We start from the raw sequence: 11,743 nt of genomic DNA, 5'->3' as shown, positions 1-11,743 counted from the left end.
TGCACACCTGCTGTAGAATCGCTGCTGTAACACACATTTCACTGATGATCTTCCAGATAAAGTCTTCTCTTCTTTAATGTGTTCTTTTCCTTCTATACAAATTGTGTAGAGTTCATCGTTTACAGACTTGCTTGCACTGGTTCTGTTGTTTTGGGGTTTTTCATCACAGCTCTCACAATGTTTCTGTCATCTACTGCTGTTGTTTTCCTGACCTGTTCCATGTCTGGTTGTTAGTACACCAGTGGTTTCTTTCTTTTTCAGGACATTCAGAATTGTTGCTTTGGCTTTTCCCGCTTTTCTCCCATAGACAGCTCTCTGGTCTTCATGTTGGTTTATCCTTTTTAACAACAAATTCAGTCTTCACTGGTTAAACCCAAGTTTTGAAAATAATACTCATACTTCTATTATTTTACAATAATATTTTAAAATGTTTATGTTTAATAAAATATTAATATTTGTTATGTTTGTCATGACAGTTATGACCTAATCTCCACAATGTCCTTAAATATATGTTTTTTTGTTTTTGAGGAATTCCTATTTTATAACTGCTTTTTTAAAGAACACAGACAGGAGAGCAAATATTAATCATTTGTGTTTTATTTCATGTATAAAATGATGACTAAATGCACATTTATCATCTTATTCATTATTTCATATCTTTTACTAGCAAATATCAGAGGTGTCAAAGAAGAGCTTCTTCCTTATTCAGGATAACAAACAAGCAGGATCATACAGATTCAAGATCATAGAGCTTTAAAATCTTAGAGCTGCAGAATCTAAGAGCTTCAGGGTAATTCATTGAGATAATCATAGAGCTTCAGGATAATTCAGTTATATGAACAAAAAGCTTCAGAATAATTTAGTTTCATGATCTTAGAGATTCTGGATCACTGAGTGGGATAGACTCTATTGATATTATAATTCATGCCCTTTTTCATATTCTTGTCAAAACAATTGCTCATTCTTTGCATCTCTTCTTGGTGGTTATGTCTAAAAAGAGTCTGCCTAGAATTTCCATGCTTCTCAGCTTTAAAAAAGTTACTGATGGCCTCTGTCTCAGCACAGTTACCAGGGGGATTTTCATGGTCTGTGTGACCAGGAAGAGAATAAAGCTGATTGCAGCGCTTACAAGGTGGTTTCAGCTGCCCCATGTCTGCCACTGCATACGCGCTACACTTCACTGTAACTGGGAGTTTTATACTACGTGGTTCTCCAGTGCCATCAGGAAACACAGACATCACAGCAGAGGAAACGTTGAGATGCCAAACATGCACACAGGACACAGCAGTCATGATCTCTCTCTCTTGGTCACTCAAACAGGACAGAGAAGCTCCGTAGTATCTGGACCCACCGCTCTCACAGATGCATATGACGGTGGAAATCAGTGGGTATAGATCACCTGATTTTCTACAACCACGTAATATTTCAGACAGCTTATTCTTCACTATGTTTTCACCGTGGCCGTAGCATATTGTGACCTGGGGAAAAAGAGCAAACATTGCAAACTGCACTGAAAAACTGAGGGAAATAAAGGTATAATTTTATCATTAGAACTCATCATGTTTCACTAACCAGTTCCAGAAAGTAGGAGAAAGGTGTCCGTAGAGCCACGTGGGTTTGGTAATGGCTGAATGGTCCTGGGAAATCTTCCGAAGTTTGGTGAAACATTTCCACATCAGCAAAGATGTATTCTGGGAGGTAACTTGAGAAATGAATGTTACCTAAGAACAGGATGCTGTGTAGCATCTTGAGGAAAGATTAAAGAATATTATATGAGACAGTTAAAGCAGTGATGAGTAGCGGTTTGGGTGGGAGCTGTGTATATGTGAGCTAACAGACACAGTTCTTTGTCACAGTGAATTAATTAAACTAAGCATGGTTTTTGTGGACTCTGGCTGAATACACTAAATGGTCAAAAGTTTGTGGACACCTGACCATCACACCCATATGTGGTTCTCTTCCAAAACTGTTGCCACAAAGTTTGAAGCACACAATTGTATGGGATGTCTTTGTATGCTGTCGCATTACAGTTTCCTGTCACTGGAACTAAGAGGCTGAAACCTGTTCCAGCATGACAATGCCCCTGTGCACAAAGCGAGCTCCATGAAGACATGGTGTGTGAAGGTTGGAGTGGAAGAACTGGAGTGTCCTGCACAGAGCCCTGACCTCAACCCCACTGAACACCTTTGGGATGAACTGGAACACCGACTGAACCCCAGACCTCCTCGACATCCCAACATCAGCGCCTGACCTCACTAATGCTCTTGTAGCTGAATGAACACAAATCCCCACAGCCATGCTCCAACATCTAGTGGAAAGCTTCCCAGAAGAGTGGAGCTCATTATAACAGCAAACACAGGGGAATAAATCTGGAGTGAGACATTCAACAAGCACATATGGGTGTGATGGTCAGGGGTGCACATACTTTTGTCCGTACAGTGTATATTATGAATTTCTATCTAAGAGGCAGAGATTCACCACAGTAAATAAAGTAAACATGGTATGGAGAGATGGATGTATTGTTTTGATTTGTTTGTTTTTAATAAAATCTATAAAATACAGTCTGGAGCTTATCATTTTATCCAATGCTACTGTTTAATTGTGGTTTCTGATTGGTGAGTAGGTATTGATTAATTTTTTTTTGATAATATAGTGACATTTTCTGTAAGATGTTTAACTTTTATGGAAGGAGTCTCCAGTGTCAGCATTTTATCACAGTCAGAGGTAAAGCTGTAACTAAGTTTTGCAGCATCTTCAGGACAGCTGCGTTTTCACCGGCATTCCACAACATTAAACTAAAAACAAATTAAAACATATGATGTGTCGTTCTTAATAAATAAAATTGTAATCATTTGCAAAATTGTTGTGATGCTAATAAACTTTGGGTTTGTAGCAGTAGCTCTGCTTCAGCTGGAAATGTAATGGGTGTAATGAATATGTGTAAACTGTGTAAGTGATTATGAAGAAGCGTAGTCAATATTACAGCTGAGTATTAATATCATCAGTTAATTCTCACTTTAATCACTCTGTAATTTCTTTACAATGCTTGAACTTGCTCATCACACTAGAGACTGAGATTAAAAGCCCCATTACAGCAGTATGTTAAAGCAGTTCCCCTCACCTGATCCAGGATCTGCTTCAGATCCATCTGCATACATTTACATTCATATTTAAATTTTTGGCATTTGGCACACTGCGTGGCACGGTTGTAAACTTCAGCTATTTTAGTAGCTTTCCTGAAGAGGAAGACTGCATTGTGTGCAAAATGAGTGTTAAGCAAGTAGTCCCTCGCCCTGTTGTAAGCACACAAAGAAATGCAAAAACAATAAAAGCAGGTTTAGAAGAAGTCACTAAAACACAAAATCAACTCGAGCTCACAGTCTTTTCATTTTTAATCTCAATAAGTCTCTTCAGCTAAAGGAAATGAAAGAGGCTCACCTTTCTTCCTTGCTTTTCTTCGTTTTTTTATCACTCTATTAAAAGAAATTGCCACAAAACACACGTTACACAATCGCATGCCCTGTAACAGAGACTAAAAAGGAGAAGATGAGAGCAGTGTTACCTCGGCCATCTAGGAGGAAGATAAGCGACTGCTCTGCAATGCAGCTTTGTTTATTCTGAAAGTGAAAGAGTAAAGGAGTGGCCTGTTTCCTGTGTGGGTCTGAGCTGCTGAGCATGTCACACAGGAAACAACACTGTGTCCAGTGTGTGTGTGTGTCCAGTGTGTGTGTGGGTGGTTGGGTGTGTATGTGTGTGTGTGTCTGTGTGTTACTGTGTTTCCTTTGTTACAACTCATGTTGTGTGGATGTTTTGTGTGTCAAAGTCAAAGTCGAAGTCGAAGTCTGCTTTATTGTCAATTCTGCCACATGTTCAGAGGGTCAGAATTTGACAGTGCATGGGGCAGAAGAGGGGAGGGGAGGCAGAGCCAGGAGAGAGTTGAGCTTTCTGACAGCCTGGTGGATGAAGCTGTCCTTCAGTCTGCTGGTCCTCAGTCTGCTGGTCGTCTTCAGCAGGCTGAAGAAGCTGTGTGTCAGGTGGGTGGGAGACGGGGGCTGTAGATGTCTCGGAGGGAGGGGAGAGAGACACCAACAATCTTCTCAGCTGCTCTCACTATGCGTTGGAGGGTCTTTCGGCAAGACGCGTTGCAGGAGCCATACCACACAGTGATGTGTGTGTGTGAGTGAGTGTGAGTGTGCGTACAGGTTGGTCCATTCCAGACTCGACTCCAGACCTTGCTGCTCTGCTTCAGCTGCTGCTCCATCGGCCTTGTGTTGCTGCTTGCAGACGTTGCTGCTTGTTGACGTTCACCTGCCTGAGATCGTGGTTGTGCTTGCGTGGCCTAATCCGCGTTTTGCTGTGATATTTCCGACTCTGAACTCTGCCTGTCGTGACTACGAGCCTGATCTGCCCTTTGGTTTTCGTTGGTTGCTTAGGTTGTAAATAATCACACTGCTATTTTTGTAAATATGAACATATTGTGTGTATTCACTGGTAGTAGATCTGCGACTGCCGTTTCTGTTGGGTCTGGCTTTTTAGTCTCTGTTTCTGGTAAGGAACTTTAGGGAAGTGATTTTTTTAGCTTCCTAAAACACTGGATTTTGTTTGTTGTCTTGGCCTTAGTCCACCCTGAGGTTGTCCCCGGTTTCTTTGTGGTGTACAGCAACTCACAAAATGTATATATTATATATTATATCCTAATATATCACTTTTTGAGTATCTCAATCCTGGCTAACTGTTAGGGCACCATATACTCATTCCACTCCACCTTACGTACGTGATGCCTCGCTTACTTACGCTGTGCAGCTGTAACACCTCGTACACCAATAAACGTAAACATGAAACTAGTAACTTGGTGTAAATTCCTGACTGATAAACGTTTTTTTACTGAATTTTGTTTGTGTATTTTGTTGTAATTTATCATTTTCTTTAAACACCATGGGCCATATACTTATATATATATATAGCAATGTGTGTGTGTGTGTGTGTGTGACACTTTTTAAAACAGAACTCACATTTTTATTCTTTTTCTAAAACTATTTACTCATGTTGTACATCGTTAACCACTTTAACAATACAGTGTATAAAGTCATTACATAATTAGATTATTATTATTATTATCATCATCATCATCATCATGAGCAATTATGTCCAATTAGGACCCCAAAAACACACACCCCTCCTTTTAACGTCTCATTTCTAAACTGTAACTGAAACACAGAAAATAACAAAAACAAGGTTCTCTGACAAATAAACATATTTTTTATTTACGTGAACCACATGTGACATCAGCGAATCAGTTACAGGGCTTCAGCTAAACTCTACAGAGACGCAGGAAATACTGTAGTGAAGCACATACAGATCCAAACACACATGATTTTAATCTTACTGCAAGTGTCAAAAAGGTCATGTGACACACTAACGTTCCCGTGCAAGAAGAGAAAAAGAAAGTGAAAGAACAGAAAAGAACAAAGCCGAGACATTTGTGTTTATTTTACAGATGAACAGGGATTGGTTCTTTTCCCACACCAGCAGGGCTTTGCTGTAGAGAAACACAGACAAATTATATATATATATATATATATATATATATATATATATATATATATATATATATATATATATATATATATATATATATATATATATATAAGAAATAGTTACAGTGCACATCATCACAGTCAGTTAAACTGCATCATTAAAGGTTATCTTGTATATTTTCGTTCTTTTGATTTTTTTCTTGTATTTATAGTTAATATACATAGTTTACAGATCATGTGAAGCATTACTTATTATCTGAAATATATATACATATAAAGGCTAAAATACCTTATATGTGTATGTGAAGTGAAGTTTGACTCATTTATTTCATTTCATTTGTCCATTAATTTAAGGCTTTTTTTGTTAATCATGTTAATTTTAAAAGTCTAATTTGGCCCTGACACTTAAAAACACAAATAATAATACACTGATTCCTAAAAAAACCTTTATATTGTACAACGTAAAGTGCTTAACGATGTACGATGTAAGTAATAAGAAGATAAGAAATGAAATATAGAATAAAATAATATAAATTAAAAAGAAATCACAATCAAAATGAAATAATAAAATTAAATAATAAAATAACTGAAAATGATGATAAATGGTTTAATAGTAAAAATGATCTGTACTTAAGCTTTTAGTCATGTTGTATGTCGCCTAGACTTATTGCTGTCTCACCTCTCCCCGCTGTCTCCCCATAATGACGTCCAGGTTGGCGAGATAGGAACCCTTCATACACTCCAGCGTTTGCTGGTGCTCCTTCATCATCTCCTTCACTTCTTCTGATTCCTTCACCTTGTTCCATTCTTCTTCCTTCTACAGACAAACGACAGACATGAAAAAGCGACTTCTATCAGCAATGCTTTACACGCTTAAACTTTCATGTTCACTTTTCCAAAGTATTGTGCGAAGCTTGTGAAAGGCTACAACAACAGTTTGATTAAAGTTCAAGCAGTTAAAAGGCAACGATGCCAAAGACTAACAAACTGTATGTAAACTTCTGACCCTCTGAAAATCTGATACAGTGAATAAAAGCTGAAATAAATCACTCTCTTAGCTTTACTGAGATGAAATTACCATAAAATTACCATGAAAGTCTCCGTACACAGGAGGGAAATTAACACTTTTTAACAAAATGTCTACCAAAATTTTTCATACTTAGTTTATATATATATATATATATATATATATATATATATATATATATATAAATATATATATATATATATTTTTCAGATCGCCTTTAAGAACACCTTTTATCAAAGAAGAACGTATTGAAATCATTCTCATAGCTGGATCGGGAAGCTGTCACAAGGTTGCGATGGACTTCAACAGGAAACATGGCGAGCACTTCACACACCACACTGTCACCAAACTTACTAACAAATCCAAAAAGACAGAAAGTGTTGTGGATCGACCGAAAAGTGGACCTCCATGAACGTCCGCTGCTGAAGACACGACCGACGTGCTGCTGGTGTACAGAGTTCCCTGTGTATGGAGACTTTCAGAACACACTGTAGATACCAGAATTGACTAAACATGAAATTATTTAAAACTGAGTTGGAATGTCTTTAGCCTAGGTGTACGTAAACATTTGGCCTCAACTGTATCTTATGTTTTGTATCTTAAATCTTCAAAAATAGTTCACAAGAAAAAAAAGCTATGATGCTCACTGGAGCATTTAATTTGTGATATTGGGTAAAAGATTTGAAAAAGCAGATAGTTTATGATTTATGTGAAATTACACTAACAGTCTCAAGTGATTTGCATCTTATATTTTCCTAAAAACAGTGTGTAGATGCTTTACATGAAAGCGTTAATTAAACAGTGACGTCCAGCTCACCATGTCCTCAAAGCTCTGACCACGGTAGTATTGTTTGGTTCCTGGAAACTGGAGGCCACGCTCAAACAGCTCTTTCAGACTGTTACTGGCGAGATGCAGCCTGTTTCCTTCATAAGCATACACGTTCCCGTCCTCACACACCATCAGCACCAGCTCATCGTTGGGCGAGTTACAGGGGAACTTCTCAAGAACACCAATCACCTCCATGAACATGTGATCTGGGAGGTAGAACTGCTCCCACTCCTCTAACATCTCAGGCTCATCTTTATACGATGTTTCTGCCAAAGATCCGACCTTGAAACTGTATTTTTCCACCTTTTTTAGTTTAATCTGTGACTGCCGGTGTTTTAAAGCAACACTTCTGATCTTCTGGAGGTAAGTCTTTGCCCCATCTAAACAAGAATAGAGTTAATGGAAACATCACAGAGATGCCTATTTATCAGAGTCTGGTCGTTGGCATGTTTAGAAACCCTTACCTTTTTTGAGATCAGGAAGAAGGAAGTCCTTCAGAATTTCATCCTGTTTACTGCATGAGCAGAGAGGAGAATCCATACTGTCATCCAGTCTTATTCTTATTCTTATTCTTATTATTATTACTAAAGAGTCACACCGAGATGTCAGAAAAGCTGCTCACCTCATTTCTGATGATGATCTGGTGATCACATGAAGATGCTGAGAGAAGAACCGCACTCCCAAAACAGCAGAAGATCAGACACAGATCAGACACAGAACAGCGCAGAGAGTAAACAGCGAGGGATGTCAGCGCGCATGCGCACAATCAGCCAGAGGGTGGAGTTTCAGTTTCAGATTCGGAGTCGGTTTATTCAAGAGCAAATCCCCAGAAAAGCCTTCGGTCTGTCTGTAAATATTATTTATGTGCTATATGTTTAGTCACTACATCTAACTACGTGTGTGTGTGTGTGTGTGTGTGTGTGTGAGAGAGAGAGAGAGAGAGAGAGAGAGAGAGAGAGAGAGAGAGGGAGAGAGACTTCCTCTTCCTGTGTAGGAGCGCTGCCCTCTAGCGGACAACCTGAGACATCACACCTGTCCGTGTTGCCATGTCCTCTATTTTTACACTAGCACTGAAATAAACACTGCTGGAAAAAAAAGCATTTCAAGTTCAAGTTCAAGTTCAAGTGGCTTTATTGTCCTTTTAACCACACACAGCTGATACAGTACACAGCGATATAAAACAACATTCCTCCAGGACCAGGGTGCTACATGAACAACAGAACTAAATAAGAGCTACACATTACTACACAGGACTAAATAAAGTGCACGCTGGTCAACACCAGTACTGTCCTTTACTGTCAGCGCAGTGCCGTCCTGTACAGATTACAGTATTACACAAATCTCTAATGGTTTCCATCACACAATGAGAACTGGCTAAACGCCTGAACCCTTCCAGTTCGGCGTTTAAACACCACCAGAACCACCTTTTATCATTCATCATTCAGTCATTCATCTTCACTGTCTCCTCTATCCATCAATCCGGAGTCTATACTAGGAGGATTGGGTATCTCACACACACACAGCCACCTACTAGGCCAAATGACCTCAAGTTGTTCTTCTTGTTCTTCTGGCTGCTCCTGTTAGGGGTCTCCACTATGGATCACTGGTCCACGTATTTGATTTGGCACATTTTTTTTTTTAAATGCCAGACGCCCTTCCTGACACAACCCTCCCCAAATATATCGAGGCTTGGGACCTGCACTGAGAGCGCACTGTTGCATGGCTGGGGTTGGGTCCTCAAGTGGACCTGATGTATTTTCTGCAATCCCAAACCCAGACCACTTTACATTTTTATAGGTTAGGACTTATAAATTCATATTTAACTATTTCAGCATATTTTCCTTTTCATGTTCTAGACCTCTGTTCCACTGAGTCAGAGTCACGTGATGTTGTCGAGGAACTAGTGGAGATAGACAACAGAGAAATTTATCCATTTTTTATTGCTGAGTCCTACACTAGTGCAGCTTGGGCACGGTGGTGAAAAAGACTAGAGTAACTATTAAAAAATGGGTTGCTTCAGTGTGATTTGCTGTAATGTTTCAAAATACTTCTTCATAGTCAGTGATATTTCTCATATTCATTTGTAAAATAAATTAATAAAACAAAATAAGAGATTGTTCAGGAAACCCTGAATTAGCATGTTTGCTGGAGAGTGGAGAATGTAAAACCTCACACACAGTAAGCCGAGCCCAGGGTCACACTGGGGACACCTGCTATAAAGGATTTATAGAATATAAATAGAATATAATTTATAGAAAGTCATGGTGAGTAGAGTTACCACCTCATAGCCTGAGGTCCCTGGTTTGATCTGCTAAATCGCACTGTTCAGCAATTTTATACTCAAGCAGGTCGTCTGCATATAAGATGTACGCAGTACATTAGTGAAAATTACATTAGTGACTAGTATATTCGTGTGTATGTCCACAATCAGGACCGTCACTGCTAGATATATTGTAATATTTAAAATAACATCATTTACATTTACATTTACATGTAACATTTTAATGAAATGGTATTTATACAATACAGTTTTCCAAAACAGTTCTGATTTTCATCAGGGTCTTAAAATAATCTTGTTTCATTACACATCTTGTCATAAATATATATAATATTCATCAGAGTGAATAAGGAATAAGCAAATTTACTTCCACACAAAAAAACAACACATAGTTAAAGTAATATTTAATTTAATGTATTTACTGTAGTTACAAATTTCTACTGATACCCAATTTCACCTGTTAATTCACTACATTTTCACTACATCAGAACCATAAACAAAACACACAAATACATGTAATTATTGTTTACATCACAAAAAGAAAAGAAAAGAAAAAATGGTATTTTGTTTGGGCGCCATCTAGCGGTTAGAATGATCAAATGTAAGGAAAAATCACATTAAATGAGGTGGAAGGTGGTGAAAATGTTTTATTCATATTTTAAATATTTTCTTTCTCAAATACAAACAGGTAGAATTACCTGTAATTTAATTTAATTGTGATTGTTAGTTAAAAGCTTATAGAGCAAGACTGAGCAAGAGTGAACTCTTTCTGTGATTTTTTTTTTTATTTGTCAAAAATCAGTTATTTGGTTGTTAATTCATCTTTTATAGCCACTTCTATAAATCCACTGCAGAAACCAGCTGGAGTACGTGGAGCATGCAGGTGTCCTGACCGTTAGGAAGCTTCAACATGTTCCTTTCTGAAAACCTTTTTGGGGTGAGATCTCATCACATCTTCTTGTTGAAAAGAGGACAAATATGAGCTGCAATCCAAAACCTCAGCACAACCACAGAGAAGAAGATTAACTTCTCAGAATGCTGGTGAGATCAATTTCACCCCTTCATTCACTGAGAAACTTCATTAAAGGACATGAAGGAAGTTTCAGATGAAGCCAAGAACAAACCAGAGCAGACAGTTCTGTTACTCTCCTGTACAGAGGACAGAAATATTCCTGCACTACATGTTGTCCAGTTTGTACTAGAGCTGGACAATATGTAATATGTAATATATAAAATATCGCTATCATGATAAATTGTCACAATTTTCTTGGATATTGTGATAACGTTTTATACATTTTATAAAATAAATTTAATTACAAACTGCACAGAAGCAGCTGATTTGATGTCAAAAACTTGCACTTAAAAAAAATCTGTACATATTTAATTTTTTTATATTATATTTTACATAAATAAATATATTTTTTCCAACATTAATAAATCAGTTTTTAAAAACAGCTGGCAGTTTGTGCACAAACCAGTATATCATGATACGATATATTTGTCAGTTTGTCCAGATTTTTTAAAAGATAAAGTTCTTCCACCATTTGTGAAGGTGGATAATCATGTGTGTGTGTGTGTGTGTGTGTGTTACACATTGTTTTACAGTAAATTCTATCAAAACACCTCACTCAGAACTGCGGGTTAGAGCCTGCTCCCTCACTTACTTATAACAATCAGATGATTTCGATCAGTGCATTGATTTAAAATGCAACGATTCGATTATTGATTATAATTGATTACAATTTGATTATTTTCGAGTGGTTATTTCAAGTGGTTTGTAAAAAAATATATATGGTACTGTGCAAAAGTCTTTTTTTTCCAGTACAAACTTTGTTATTTTCTGACTTCTACATTATTGATTCAGTACAAAAACATTTTAGATTCCAAACATTAGTTTTCCAGCACAGAATGAAACGTTACAGAAAAATGTTTGTATGTCAGTCAGACACTTTTCAGGTAAAAACATAATGAAGGCTGCTGGGTTTCGCTGCAGAAATAAGAAGCGAGTCGACAGTCAAAGTCTCCAGAAGAACTGTGGCTGCTTCTGCAAGATGCTCAGTAACACTTCCAGC

The 11,743-nt window shown here is 37.7% G+C and overlaps 2 protein-coding genes across 3 annotated transcripts; both read right to left on the bottom strand.

Moving 5' to 3' along the window:
* Positions 1-480: 480 nt before the first annotated feature.
* LOC113524031 (uncharacterized) lies at positions 481-3,722 on the bottom strand. The gene is made up of 5 exons (XM_026910146.3): positions 3,563-3,722; positions 3,439-3,473; positions 3,122-3,293; positions 1,573-1,746; positions 481-1,478 (listed from the first exon to the last, which is right to left on the bottom strand). The coding sequence occupies exons 1-5, from the start codon at positions 3,569-3,571 to the stop codon at positions 888-890; spliced, it is 981 nt and encodes a 326-aa protein (XP_026765947.3). The 5' UTR covers positions 3,572-3,722; the 3' UTR covers positions 481-887.
* A 1,514-nt stretch (positions 3,723-5,236) lies between these two features.
* On the bottom strand, positions 5,237-8,337 carry LOC113524025 (uncharacterized). Of its 2 annotated transcripts, none has more exons than XM_053231194.1 (5): positions 8,016-8,337; positions 7,858-7,907; positions 7,382-7,773; positions 6,217-6,351; positions 5,237-5,539 (listed from the first exon to the last, which is right to left on the bottom strand). In XM_053231194.1, the coding sequence occupies exons 1-5, from the start codon at positions 8,018-8,020 to the stop codon at positions 5,492-5,494; spliced, it is 630 nt and encodes a 209-aa protein (XP_053087169.1). In that variant the 5' UTR covers positions 8,021-8,337; the 3' UTR covers positions 5,237-5,491. The 2 variants fall into 2 exon arrangements, with proteins under 2 accessions (XP_053087169.1, XP_053087168.1); XM_053231193.1 differs by having other exon boundaries at positions 6,217-6,354; positions 8,016-8,331.
* Positions 8,338-11,743: the final 3,406 nt, after the last annotated feature.

Source organism: Pangasianodon hypophthalmus, chromosome 29 (genome assembly GCF_027358585.1).
Source record: "Pangasianodon hypophthalmus isolate fPanHyp1 chromosome 29, fPanHyp1.pri, whole genome shotgun sequence".
Lineage (NCBI taxonomy): Eukaryota > Metazoa > Chordata > Actinopteri > Siluriformes > Pangasiidae > Pangasianodon > Pangasianodon hypophthalmus.
This window is presented reverse-complemented; position numbering and strand designations above follow the sequence as displayed.

Bases quoted from the DNA above. Each gene is read 5' to 3' on its own strand.
- LOC113524031 (XM_026910146.3), bottom strand. The intron at 3,294-3,438 runs GTGAGCCTCTTT...TGCTTACAACAG, and splicing joins AAGAAAAGCAAGGAAGAAAG to GGCGAGGGACTACTTGCTTA. The intron at 1,479-1,572 runs GTTAGTGAAACA...CTTTTTCCCCAG, and splicing joins TCTCCTACTTTCTGGAACTG to GTCACAATATGCTACGGCCA.
- LOC113524025 (XM_053231193.1), bottom strand. The intron at 7,774-7,857 runs GTAAGGGTTTCT...ATTCTTGTTTAG, and splicing joins TCTTCCTGATCTCAAAAAAG to ATGGGGCAAAGACTTACCTC. The intron at 5,540-6,216 runs GTGAGACAGCAA...GTTTCTCTACAG, and splicing joins TGGGGAGACAGCGGGGAGAG to CAAAGCCCTGCTGGTGTGGG.